Source organism: Hyla sarda, chromosome 7 (genome assembly GCF_029499605.1).
Source record: "Hyla sarda isolate aHylSar1 chromosome 7, aHylSar1.hap1, whole genome shotgun sequence".
NCBI classification, from domain to species: Eukaryota; Metazoa; Chordata; class Amphibia; order Anura; family Hylidae; genus Hyla; species Hyla sarda.
The window spans coordinates 74476954-74490957 of NC_079195.1; the positions used below are offsets into that span (position 1 = coordinate 74476954).

Genomic DNA, 14004 nt, shown 5'->3' on the forward strand with positions numbered 1-14004 from the left:
TTTTACATGATATTCTAATTTTTCAAGTTTCACCTGTAGATAAAGCTACATAGCAAAAACTGAATACACATAGGCAAACTCACTCAATATAAAATATCAATTGCTCAGATTATTTATTCAGAGATAAATGAGAAACACCTACCGTATTTTTCGCCCTATAGGACGCACCAGCGTATAAGACGCACCCAATTTATAGGTGCAAAATCTAAAAAAATAAAGATTTTGAACCCAATAGTGGTCTTCAATCTACGGACCTCCAGATGTTGCCAAACTACAACTCCCAGCATGCCCGGACAGCCGTTGGCTGTCCGGGCATGCTGGGAGTTGTAGTTTGGCAACATCTGGAGGTCCGCAGATTGAAGACCACTGCATAGCAGGTAATACTCACGTGTCCCCGCCGCTCCGGACTCGTCACCGCTGCCCTGGATGTCGCTCCATCGCTGTCGCCGTGTCCACGTCGCTCCGGAACGTCTCTGCTGCCGGCCGGGTATCCTCGCTCTCCGTCGCCGTCATCACGTCGTTACGCACGTACGCGACGACGTGATGACGAGGAAGGAGAGGGCCGGCCATACAGGGTATCCCTGAACGGAGAAGACACCGAGGAGGCAGGTAAGGTCCCCCCCGGTGTCCTGTAAGCACTAACCTGGCTATTCAGTCGGGCTGTTCGGGACCGCCGCGGTGAAATCAGTACTCACTGCTGTCCATTTTAGGTACTGTCCAGAGCAGCATATGTTTGCTGTGGGGATTTTCTCCTGCTCTGGACAGTTCCTAAAATGGACAGAGATGTCAGCAGAGAGCACTGCGGTCATGACATCAGAGGAAATTCATTTCTTTTTTGGATTGCTCTTTAGTATACAGCCCCTAAAAAGTACTGGAAGGATTAAGATTTTTTAACAGAAGTGATTTACAAATCTAACAACAAAGGCACGTACGTGCACTCACCGCTCAGCGGAGACAGCTCGGCTTGAAGTTCCGGTCTACGGAAGGCTGGGTCACAGCATAGGTGCAGGTAAGTGGGCGCTCAGAGGCTATGCCGGCTGTTTCACACGTGTATGCGTGCTTCTTCCGGCCTCCGGAAGAAGCACACATACACGTGTGAAACAGCCGGCGTAGCCTCCGAGCGCCCACTTACCTGCACCTATGCTGTGACCCAGCCTTCCATAGACCGGACCTTCAAGCCGAGCTGTCTCAGCTGAGCGGTGAGTGCACGTACGTGCCTTTGTTGTTAAATTTATTGATACTTCATCTTCTTCGTATGTGCACCCCGCAGGAGACCTTATAGGGACCACTGATGTTATCCTACAGTCGTACTACAGGTGCAGTAACACTTTAGAGTGCTCTCCCAGTTGATTTAAAAAAAAAAAAAGTTTTCCACGGGAGTACCCCTTTAACCAGGAGCAGGTCTGAAACACAGAAAAATGTGCTTGTCTTTCCATTATAATGTTCAGTGTGTCAGTTCCACTCCTGGATTTAGCTAAAAAATAATACTGACTAAAATCCCGTATGTGCACACTCGCTGATTTCCCATGTATGTTCCTGTAAATCAACTACATCTTCACTGATGAGAATATAATCTTCAATAATTAAAATGTTCATGTTTATGTATCATAATTTAAAATGTGTTTGTGGAATGATTTGAAAACACTGACCAAAGCGGTTGCTAAAGATGAATGAAGTTACAGTAATTCGATTCGTCACGAACCTCTCGGCTCAGAGGTTACTTTCTCCCAGGACTGTATCCACCTTTTCCAGCCCACCGGGGCACCTGAAAGCTGAACTAATTTATGCAGGATAATGTCAGCAACTGCCGAGCCGAGAGGTTCGTGACGAATCGAATCACTGTAACTTCGCTCATCTCTAGTGGTTGCATTTATAAGTGTATATATATTCCATGGGGGAATTCCATCGCTGATCAGAGTTTAGCAGGAGAAATTGAAGTGTCAGTCCTTGAGATGGGATCTGCTAGTAAAATCCAGTTGAATCAATGGGATTTTGTATTTCTGTTCCAAATCTGCCACATACCACTTTATTCTCCTTCATTTCAGCATGGAGCAGAAAGAGGATTTCCTCCTCCTCCTCCTCATTTCATTCAATGTGGAGAATGGATGTGTTCTTATCAACCAGACCTTTTTTCTCATTCTAATGAGTCCCTTTAAAGAGGTATTCCCATTTTAAACACTTATGGCATATGTACAACCTTCAAAACAAGGGCCTCCTGGTTGTACAGCTGCATATAGCACCATGCGTTGATCTGTGTTTCTGACTAACTAGTTTGAGAGATACGGAAACTGTGTAGAAGAGCCCGTTTGGCTGTTTTCGAAATGCTGGCCACATTTAGTTGCTGCAGACAGGGCTGGAGGGCCCGTTTTAATTTTTTTTATTTTTTTTATTACCAATAGATGTGGGTCCCTCTGCTGGGGTCTGCACATATTAGACATAATTGCATATCCTGTAGATGCCATCAGTGTTTGAGGTGGGAATACCCTTTAAATTAAGAACATAGTGGCGTGCTACAGTGCCAAAGATCTTTAGTTCTTCCAGGCATGTTTCTTCTTAAAGGGGTACTCTGCTGCTCAGCGTTTGGAACAAACTGTTCCGAACGCTGGAGCCGTCGGCGGGTGCTCGTGATGTCATAGCCCACCCCCTGATGATGTCATGCCCGCCCCCTCAATGCAAGTCTATGGGAGGGGGCGTGACAGCCGTCACGCCCCCTCCCATAGACTTGCATTGAGGGGGCGGGACATGACATTGCGAGGGGGCGGGACTATGAAGTCACGAGCTCCCGGCTACAGCGTTCGGAACAGTTTGTTCCAAACGCTGAGCAGCAGAGCACCCCTTTAAGAAGAAACATGCCCAGAAGATGTTGATTGTTTTGTACATTGTAAGCAATCAACTTGCCATAATAAAAAAAAGGTGTTCTCCTGTTCCCCTGCCACTGACCTTCTTTCCATATTATATCCATGTTATGGCTTCCTATCCCTTCAGGAGGCACTGGTGTAGACTGTTTCTGCCTTGTGATGGTTCCTTATCGCCTCTTTCCTTGATTACAGTTCCCTTGTCCCTGTCTCGTACCTTTGTTGTCAGCAGAACAGAATCCTTAGCTGGTTCTCCAGGTAAATCATGCATGTTTCTATTCACTTATTTGTGCACCAATTTGTCTGTTTACTCTCTCCTTCTACTGTACTTTACTGTGGGCTCTCCTTCTGTATCAACTCCTCTTCCTCCGATCAACCGAAAATTCATTGTTATTGATTTGTAAGGTAAACTGATGGTACTGAGATCCTTCAGTGTTACAACTTTAAGTTGTGACCCAGCAGTACTTGATCAGGATTCACAGGGATAGTCCTATGTCAGTAACCGAGAGTACAGCAGAACTCTCAGTCTAGTCTATACCTCATAGGATGTGTAAGGTGTCATTTAGGGTCTACTGTAGACCCTACCATGACAGTGAGCACTTCATAATAGTTACCATAGCACTGTGACGCAAATATAGTGGTATAAATCTGGTGAAATGTGTTGCCATGACGACAGTGTCATCCTAGTGGTTACCATAACATTGATGACACGATGATGGTGAGCTCATAATGCTTCTCATTAGAACTGACACATCGGTTCCTTGGATACATTGACTCCATTATATTCACCACAGTGACATCAGAATGCTGTCTTAAACCCTACAATGCCAGTTGTTTGTCTGCATAGTGGCTTCTGTTCATAATAAATGTCCACAACGTTGAGCTGTATCTGTTATACCACAGATCCAAATGGCGCTCAATAGACACCATTGAAAGGTCTCCAATAGGGTTTCCCTTATTTTGACAATAACATTAGTGCTGCATACAGGGCTGTTCTTGTCATCTAAAGTAAATAAACCTGCTCATGGAGGCGCCTCAGTTCTCCACAATTCCCGTTCCGGTGAAGTCTGGTCTTCCATTTGTCACCGCTTGTTGCTGCTTCCGAGACCACCCTTCTCAATAGGACCTTTCCTTCTCAGCCAATCTCCGACTGAGGATGGAAACCACTGCAGCCAATGACTGGCTGAGCAGGCAGGTCTTGCTCTGATATCTTGCTCAAAAGATAAACCAGCGTTGCTGCCACTTTGGTGTTCCCTTCCAGTCCTGTGAGGTTTCAGTGGTATCACACTGTACATGTAAGCAACACTGCCTAGACCAGTAATAAGCCATGTTATGTGAACAAAAGAAAAAAAGCAACCACACAAGGGCGCCTAGTGTATTACCCCAATGGTAAAGAATAAATGAAAATTTATTATGCTCACCTTGAGCGCAATACCAATGCGCATATAACCCAAAAACCAATGGGTGGATAATGGTCGTGAAGTCCATAGGGATGGAGGTCCGTCAGGAGGAAATAGCAGCAAAGTGAAAAAGGAAAATCCCTCTATAGGCGCTAGACCTCGGCAAGGATATCACGATGCAATAAGGTATTAGTAAAACATGTAGTTTATTCACCAATTACGTGTTTCGGGTTGCAGCACCCTTCTTCAGATTGGTATGATCTGAAGAAGGGTGCGGCAACCCAAAATGCATCATTTGGTGAATAAACTACATGTTTTACTAATATCTTATTGCATTGTGATATCCTTGCCAAGGTCTAGCGCCTATAGAGGGATTTTCCTTTTTCACTTTGCTGCTATGTTATGTGAAGGATATGCATGATGTCATCGCTGGAGGATTGACAGGAAACACCAGAGCAGGGGCAATGCTGGGGTGGTGGGGGATTTATAGGCAAGTCAAGTTTTTATTGTATTTTAAATATGAATTTACAAATGTTTTCTGTATAAAGAGTCCCACGTTTTAAGTACTGAGAACACAACATAGTTACTGGGCTCCTTTTCCTGGTCATCTCAGAATAGTCACATTCCAGGCTCACTAAGTTATTGGCCTCCATGGATTTTGACCATTTGCCAGATTTTTTTTCCCCCTACAAGTGCGATAATCTCTTTTTAATTAGAAACGGAGAAATAATCTTCAGTAGGTTTCTTCTAGTTTACGTGTTTCATAGAATTGGTAAAACATTAATATAACTAGTAAAATGCCTTTTATGATTTATGACCTTAAAAGTATATACTGACATGTATGTATCTAAAGTGTTATTTCTTTGTCAATCATCTGGTCTTGGTTTAGCTTATAGTTTTCTTCCCATGACTTTCCCGTGCCACCATATAAAACCTTGTAAACTTTTGTACATAGGAATGTAAAGCTCAGCACTTTGTAAAGTAGTAGACAACTGCATGTGAATTGGCGCTGGAGGAAGGTTCTAAAAACAACAAATCACTTCTCAACTTGAAGAGAGCAAATACTTTAACATACTTTATTAGTAAGACCCAGTAGGATGTTTGTATGGTATCCTTGCATATTGTACATTCAAAGATTAAAAGACAGTCCAATGAAGGATCATTCCAATGTACTCTGCACACAAGGCTAAAATGGCTTATCCAGTCCATCTATTCTACACTGTATGGGCAGATAAAAGGTTGTCCTTGGGTTAAACTTCCTCCAATTCAGGATTAAATTAGATTAAAACTAGTTGTGTTATGGAGTAGTCCATTTAGAAGCAAAATCTGATGGACATGTTTTCTGGACTATTAATTTTGTTCGAGTTTTCCTCCATTTGCAGTAGCGATAAACGTGGTCAAGTAATAAGTGTCAAAAACCAAAATACTGTTTAAATAAGTACAGAATATAAAAAAAATATATAGGTCATATGGACATCATGGAGGGACAGCTTGAAATGGGACTTTTGAGGCAAAAAATAGTATGATCTCTCCTACTCTTGCAGATTTGACCCATATATTACATTATCGGCCATTTGTTTGTATGTGTGGCATGTGTGGTTTTTAGCAGCTTCCAGGAGACAGACCCATGACAACCAGGTAATCCCTGGAACAGCTGTCTGTTGTCCTTAAGGGAACTTTTTAAGAGGGTTCTGCAATGTTCTATAAATTTCTTTTTACAGTCATTTCTAATGTTTTTTCCCCCAATCTAAGGCTGGGTTCACATCACGTTTTTCCCCATACGGGACCGCATACAGCAGGATACAGGAGAGCAAACTGCTATATGCGCTCCTGTATGGGGAAAAACGTGATGTGAACCCAGCTTAAACAAGAGGATAGTAAAGATGGACTTGGCTTAAAGGAGATATGTTGTACAAAAATAACATAACCCCTTTCCACAGGATAGGGGATACGTTTTTCAGATCGCGGGGGTTCCAACCGCTGTGGCCCCCCGTAATCTCCTGTATAGAGACCCAGCTCTCCCCAGGAGCAATGTGCCTCGACCCCCTCCCCCTCCATATATCTCTATGGGAGAGCTGTTCGTCTATCTTCGGCTCTCCCTTAGAGGTATATGGAGGGGGCGGGGGTCGAGACGTACTGCTCCAGTGAAGAGCTAGGGCTCCGCACCGGAGATCACAGGGGCCCCAGTGTTTTCTTTATGTACGAGACTTCTCCTTTAAAGGAGTCTACTGAGAAAGTACAGCACCCTCCTAAGAAAATTAGCAAATTTTGAGAAAACGTTTTGTGAAACTGTTTCTCTTAGCTGCAGAATTTAAACTCCTGTTTCTTTCTACTTTTTGTTAGCGGAGAATAAGTCACCACCTCGCCCTTGTGGACTAAACCATTCGGACTCTCTAAACAGAAGTGATCGAATCGACGCTGTCACACCAACACTGGGTAGCAGTAACAACCAGCTAAATGCTTCGTTTTTGCAAGTATATATTCCCGATTATTCTGTGAGAGCCATAACAGACATGCAGTTTGTCAAGGTAATATATCTTTATATAAATAATTAGCATTTAACAATCACAGTGTTCAGATTTTCCTTAATCTGTATTGTTGATGTATGCTATGGAAAATCAGTGTTAAACTATGGAGTATGTAAAGACATGCAGACGGTGTAACTTAAATCTGACCTGGAAAACACGGCTGGATAGGGCCAGTCATCAGGATTCCAGGCACACCTTTTTTATCTCCATAGTCCTTTTTCAGCACTGAGATATAAGCCTTTTTGTTATAAACAAATGAGACTCAAGTGCCCAGGAGGTGTTCCCCAACACGACATGAGCCCAGGTAAGTTCTGCCCATGTCCCCTCTTTTACAATGCTCCCTTCCTTGCTGTTTCTTGCATTTGTCTACCCAGTTTGACTGACAGTCATTAGATAAAGAGGAGACGGGCTGGACTTACTTGGGCTCTTGCCATGCTGAGTAATGCCCCCTGAGTACTTAAGCTTAAATTTACAAATTAACAAAAAGACTTATTTCTTGGCGATGGAGAGGACTATGAAGATGAAAAAGGTATGTCTGGAAATATGATGATTAGTCATGTGCTTATTTACAAGGGGGACGTCTGGGTGAGTGAATATGTTAAGGGACATCTGAGCTTGGGGAATTGGGTAGAAGGGACTACTGGATGGGGAAATGGATAGGGGGTCTGCTGGGAGGGGGAATAGATAGAGGGACTGCTGGGAGGGGGAATAGGTAGAGGGACTGCTGGGTGGGGGAATAGGTAGAGGGACTGCTGGGTGGGGAAATAGGTAGAGGGACTGCGGGGTGGGGTAATAGGTAGAGGGACTGCTGGGAGGGGGAATAGGTAGAGGGACTGCTGGGTGGGGGAATAGGTAGAGGGACTACTGGGTGGGGGAATAGGTAGAGGGACTGCTGGGTGGGGGAATAGGTAGAGGGACTGCTGGGTGGGGGAATAGGTAGAGGGACTGCTGGGTGGGGGAATAGGTAGAGGGACTGCTGGGTGGGGGAATAGGTAGAGGGACTGCTGGGTGGGGGAATAGGTAGAGGGACTGCTGGGTGGGGGAATAGGTAGAGGGACTGCTGGGTGGGGGAATAGGTAGAGGGACTGCTGGGTGGGGGAATAGGTAGAGGGACTGCTGGGTGGGGGAATAGGTAGAGGGACTGCTGGGTGGGGGAATACGTAGAGGGACTGCTGGGAGGGGGAATAGGTGCAGGGACTGCTGGGAGGAGGAATAGGTAGAGGGACTCCTGGGTGGGAATAGGTAGAGGGACTTCTGGGTAAGGAAAGGGTATAGAGACAACTTCTTGGGTAAAGGATAATGGAATCCATGTACCAAAGCAACAACAAATGGTTAAAAATTGACAACAGAACTCAGTTGGTAATTTTTTTTTTAGGAAAACAAAATGTTTGCAATTTATATTCAAATCATTGATATATGATTTTGGTATAATATCTGATCCTTTTTATTGTATTTTTTTTACCCGCACAATAGATTACAAGACAGCAGTACCAAAATGCCCTAATGGCTTCACGAATGGACAAAACCCCACAATCCTCAGACAGTGAAAATACTAAAATTGAAATGACTCTAACAGAGCTACATGACGGGTTAGCCGATGAAACAGCAAATCTGCTAAATGAACAGAACTGTGTATCACACAACAAGTCCAATCACAGTATGCACAATGAAGGGCCCATCTGAGCCAGTGTCACGCAGCTTGCTAAAATTCAGGACGATCTCCACTCCATACTCCAGCTTCATTCCTGGATTTCTGTCTCTGCGACAAAAACACATTGAGTACGTGCACCTGCCACGTGTCACCCAGCATCCTGAGACCAAAGATTCTGAGCCTATCCGTGGCCGGACCTGATGAGATTACCCTTAAAGCATGGGGGACACGCTTCTTAAGAGAGAACACATAATATGCTAGGGATTGATGTGTAAGACCAAAAATGATAATCCTCAATTACAAAAATTTGGAAAGAAATATGTTATTTCTTCTTGCCCGCGTCTTGAAATTCACTCCAATTTTATTACGTTTTTTGTTTGTAAAAAATGTGCAGTCTGAGTGCCTAACAGTGGTCCTAGTGGTCACGTTTAGGAATTCCCTGCTTTGTCCAAGCTATTACCTTGTTAATGGGATTATCCTCTAAGTGACATTAGAACAATTTTTTAAATAAATCTAAAATGTAAAAAAAAATGCAGTAGATAAAACTAAGATATTTGCTATGTTTGAGAAACCGGCTAGGTTTCCAGACATGTGTCCAGCCAGTAAAGAGATTTGGGTTACAACCCGGAAAATGGTGCTGATATAGATGCAGAATTTCCCTAAATAAAGTGTGGATTATTGAATGCAAATCAAGTCATAAACTTGCTTTAACTGAGCCATTATGTCTTATATGCCACAATGTGGCCAGATTTTCAACCCATAAATAGTCACACTAAACTTGCCAATCAGAAATTAAATCTTAACTATCCTAGAATTGTATTAATTCCAATATTTTGCCTACATTCTTTCAGCATGGTGCTATGTATACAGTAACATTTGGTATTGCAGCTTGTCTCCATTAAAGTGAATGGTATCTAGATCCGATACCCTACACAGCACTTGGACAAAAGTTACTGGGGCAAAAAGCAGAAAATCTTTTCTGGACAGCGCCATCGATTGATTGGGTTTGGGGCTTTACCCCACTGTATCATTCTCTGTTTTCATTCAGATATTACAGTGGATTTGTTTAAATATGCTGTGGGCTAAGCTAATGTTTATGAGAACATAGGCTGTTCCCTAGGATCAATACATGTTCTTATTTTGTCAGGTATCTACTGTGGCTCCTAATAAATTTAATATTCTACTTACTAGACACCCTACCAGGAGGAGTCTGGTTGATTTGAAGTCAAATATTGGGTTCTCTAGGAACCAGAGACTACATAGTCCAAAGTCTAGAACATAAATATTTGCTTAGCCCATGAAAGGAAATCCCCAGTAATATTTAATGTAGAATTGGTCGGATTGTTTTCAGTATTTAATGGGCCAACAAAAAGGTTGTCTCCATTGAACGTTATTCCAAAGATATAATTGTCAGCGCTCATGTCAGATATAAGGTGACCATACATATAAAATTAACAGTTTGCTGTACCCACCACCTTCAGAAAGATCAACCAATGATCTTGTGTGTATAGGGCCCTCCAAACTTTAACTCCGTGACAAATGTTGGGCAGAGGAGGAGCAGACACGTTGGACTGCAGCATGCCCAATCCTTGGTTGTTTTTCTTTACACATTGGAGTAAACATGGCCTCTTGGCCTACAGAGTATGCATATTTATCATTGAATCAGGCCACTCATCTGTATGTTTGGCTTAAAGGGGTACTCCCATGGAAAACTTTTTTTTTTTTTTTTATCAACTGGTGCCAGAGAGTTAAACAGATTTGTAAATCACTTCTATTAAAAAATCTGAATCCTTCCAGTACTTTTAGGGGCTGTATACTAAAGAGAAATCCCAAAAAGAAATGCATTTCCTGTGATGTCATGACCACAGTGCTCTCTGCTGTCCATTTTAGGAACTGTCCAGAGGAGGAGAAAATCCCCATAGCAAATATATGCTGCACTGGACAGTTCCTAAAATGGACAGCAGAGGTCAGCAGAGAGCACTGTGGTCATGACATCAGAGGAAATGCATTTCTTTTTGGGATTTCTCTTTAGTATACAGCCCCTAAAAAGTACTGGAAGGATTAAGATTTTTTAACAGAAAGAATTTACAAATCTGTTTAACTTTCTGGCACCAGTTGATTTAAAAAAACAAAAGTTTTCCACGGGAGTACCTTCTGATACCAAATGCTGGCCCCTATGGTCATCTCTGCTGAAAATAAACACCAGGATACTATGGTTTAGGGGAGTAAGTGGTCCTGAATCCTGACAAATGTGATTGACTTGACAGCAGATCCTATCATTTGTTATAACCTTTAAGTGATGGACAAAGTTCAAATATGTTAAACAGTCTTAAGTCCCTTTTAATGTGTTGCCTATGTAATGCAAGACTACAGATTGCTAAGTATTGTCTTTAAATCATTGTCCACCTAGGTACCTAAAAATTGTATTGTATTGTATTGCACTATTCCACATTCTGAGATTAATAGGTTATCTGAAATGCTTACCGCCTTAGTCCTTGTATGTGAATGTTGAAGCAATGACTTGAGTAAATGGCATCTATCTTCTTACCATGTTCACTGACCATGTGCCAATGGAATTGGCAGTATTGTCCTGGCACCCAGTCATTTGAAAAAAATTATAGCTGATGGGTTGTCTAGGGCATTAAATGGGTACTCCGCTTGAAACAAACTGTTCCGAATGCTGGAGCCGGCGCTGGGAGCTTGTGACATCATATCCCGCCCCCTCATGACATCACGCCCTGCCCCTCAATGCAAGACAATGGGAGGGGGCGTGGCGGCAGCAACGCCCCCTCCCATAGACTTGCATTGAGGGGGTGGGGCGTGACATCATGAGTAGGTGGGGCTATGGCGTCATGAGCTCCCGCCCCGGGCGTTCGGAACAGTTTGTTCCAAACGCTAAGCAGCGGAGTACCCCTTTAAAGCCCATTGCACTGGTCATTATTAAAGGGGTAGTCCAGTGGTGAAAAACGTATCCCCTATCCTAAGGAGAGTTGATACGTTTGAGATTGCGGGGGGTCTGACCGCTGGGGCCCCCTGTGATCTCTCTGTATGGGGGCCAGGCTCTCCGGCCAGATAGCAGGTGTCGACCCCCGCACGAAGCGGCGGCCGACACGCCCCCTCAATATACGTCGCTATGGCAGAGCCGGAGATTGCCAAAGGCAGCACTCCGGCTCTGCCATAGAGTTGTATTGAGGGGGCGTGTCGGTCGCCGCTTCGTGCAGGGGTCGACACGCCCCCTTCCCGGGGCTGTCGGGGCCCCGTACAGGAGATCGTGGGGGGCCCCAGCGGTCGGACCCCCCACGATCTGCAACTTATCCCCTATCCTTAGGATAGGGGATAAGTTGTTCACCACTGGATATCTCCTTTAAGGTCGTTTTCCAGAACATTGTATTGTTTTTCATGTCAATGTTTGGTAGTGTCAAACTATTTGCATTTTATGTCTCCAGATTTTAAGGTATATCAGCATTCTTTGTGATTATAAAAACATTCTGGGGCACAGTTACATTACAGTCTTAAAGGGGTACTCCCGTGGAAAACGTTTCTTTTTTTTTTTGTTTTGTTTTTTATCAACTGGTGCCAGAAAGTTAAACAGATTTGTAAATCACTTCTATTAAAAAATCTTAATCCTTCCAGTAGTTTTTAGGGGCTGTATACTAAAGAGAAATCCCAAAAAGAAATGCATTTCCTCTGATGTCATGACCACAGTGCTCTCTGCTGACCTCTGCTGCCCATTTTAGGAACTGTCCAGAGCAGCATATGTTTGCTATGGGGATTTTATCCTGCTCTGGACAGTTCCTAAAATGGACAGCAGAGGTCCGTAGAGAGCACTGTGGTTAGGACATCAGAGGAAATGCATTTCTTTTTTGGATTTCTCTTTAGTATACAGCCCCTAAAAAGTACTGGAAGGATTAAAGGGGTATTCCAGGCAAAAACTTTTTTTTTACTGTGCATGATGGGAGAATATCCCCATAGGAGCTGCACAGCTCATGGGACGTGAGTCATCAGAAAGCAGTTAGACAGAAAACAACAACTCCACTTCAGAAGCTAATAACTATTAGAAGGATTAAGATTTTTTTAATAGAAGTAATTTACAAATCTGTTAAACTTTCTGGAGCCAGTTTATATATATAAAAAAAAAGTTTTGGCCTGGAATACCCCTTTAAGATTTTTTAATAGAAATGATTTACAAATCTGTTTAACTTTCTGGCACCAGTTGATTTAAAAAAAAAAAAAAAAAAAGAGTTTTCCACGGGAGTACCCCTTTAAGTGTATCTGTATATATTTTTGCAACATGTACCAAATAAGCAATGATTTCTCTTAGACACATCTACTTAGGCTGGGGGGCAGCCATTTTTGGAAAGAACGTCTAGTATATAAAGCTTTTCATTCATGCAAGATAAGTTACACTGATCATGCCCATTCATTGTCCATTCAGCTTTGCCTGACGGTTCACAAGGGTCCAGTGACCCACCGACAGAATAATTGGTTGCTGGTAAACCGATGAATTCCATTAGATATCAGTGCTATCTGCAGGATGGCTGCTTCCATCATGACTAGCACTTTTTTGCTGCACCTTAAAGTTATAGTATTGGATGTTAACACAAAAAAAACGTATGCAAAACCCAGTGCTTGTACCTTGCACGAATCTACATTTTTAAAGAAATATATATATTAAAAAGCAAAAAAAAATAAAAAAATTAACTAACCCTTAGAATTATATTTTTAGAATTTACCAAATTGAAAAGCAAAACCAATGCAAAATTTGTAGATAATGAATATAATCAAGACCCATAGATTTGTATGACTGTGTTATGTGCTCATTTTTGCCTCTTTAAAAAAAAAAAACACTAAAATGTACAAAAATGAGAAAATGCTAATCTTTGTAGATCTGCTCTGTATTTTCCTCCTAGGTGTTACTGAATTGTGTTATGCCAGAGAAATGATGCTGCTATGTAAGAGGTAAAGCAAATTATGTGTGCCTAGATACACTGCTCAAAAAAAATAAAGGGAACACTTAAACAACGCAATGTAACTCCAAGTCAATCACACTTCTCTGAAATCTCACTGTCCACTCAGGAAGCAACACTGATTGACAATCAACTTCACATGCTGCTGTGCAAATGGAACAGACAACAGGTGGAAATTATAGGCAATTAGCAAGACACCCCCCAATAAAGGAGTGGTTCTGCAGGTGGTGACCACAGACCACTTCTCAGTTCCTATGCTCCCTGGCTGATGTTTTGGTCACCGTGCTTTCACTCTAGTGGTAGCATGAGACGGAGTCTACAACTCACACAAGTGGCTCAGGTAGTGCAGCTTATCCAAGATGGCACATCAATGCGAGCTGTGGCAAGAAGGTTTGCTGTGTCTGTCAACGTAGTGTCCAGAGCATGGAGGCGCTACCAGGAGACAGGCCAGTACATCAGGAGACGTGGAGGAGGCTGTAGGAGGCTAACAACCCAGCAGCAGGACCGCTACCTCTGCCTTTGTGCAAGGAGTAGCACTGCCAGAGCCCTGCAAAATGACCTCCAGCAGGTCACAAATGTGCATGTGTCCACTCAAACGGTCAG

At 43.0% G+C, this 14004-nt stretch overlaps 1 protein-coding gene across 2 annotated transcripts in view; it reads left to right on the plus strand.

Moving 5' to 3' along the window:
• The window catches only part of CNNM2 (cyclin and CBS domain divalent metal cation transport mediator 2), a 134963-nt gene extending 124808 nt beyond the window's left edge, over window positions 1-10155 (plus strand). Inside the window, exons 6-8 of one of the 2 annotated variants that reach the window (XM_056529650.1) lie at window positions 3051-3113; window positions 6599-6783; window positions 8257-10155. In XM_056529650.1, coding sequence (XP_056385625.1) covers window positions 3051-3113; window positions 6599-6783; window positions 8257-8466 — 458 coding nt within the window. In that variant the 3' untranslated portion in view covers window positions 8467-10155. The remainder of the gene's footprint in view (window positions 1-3050; window positions 3114-6598; window positions 6784-8256) is intronic. The other variant, XM_056529651.1, reaches the window with a different exon arrangement.
• Window positions 10156-14004: the final 3849 nt, after the last annotated feature.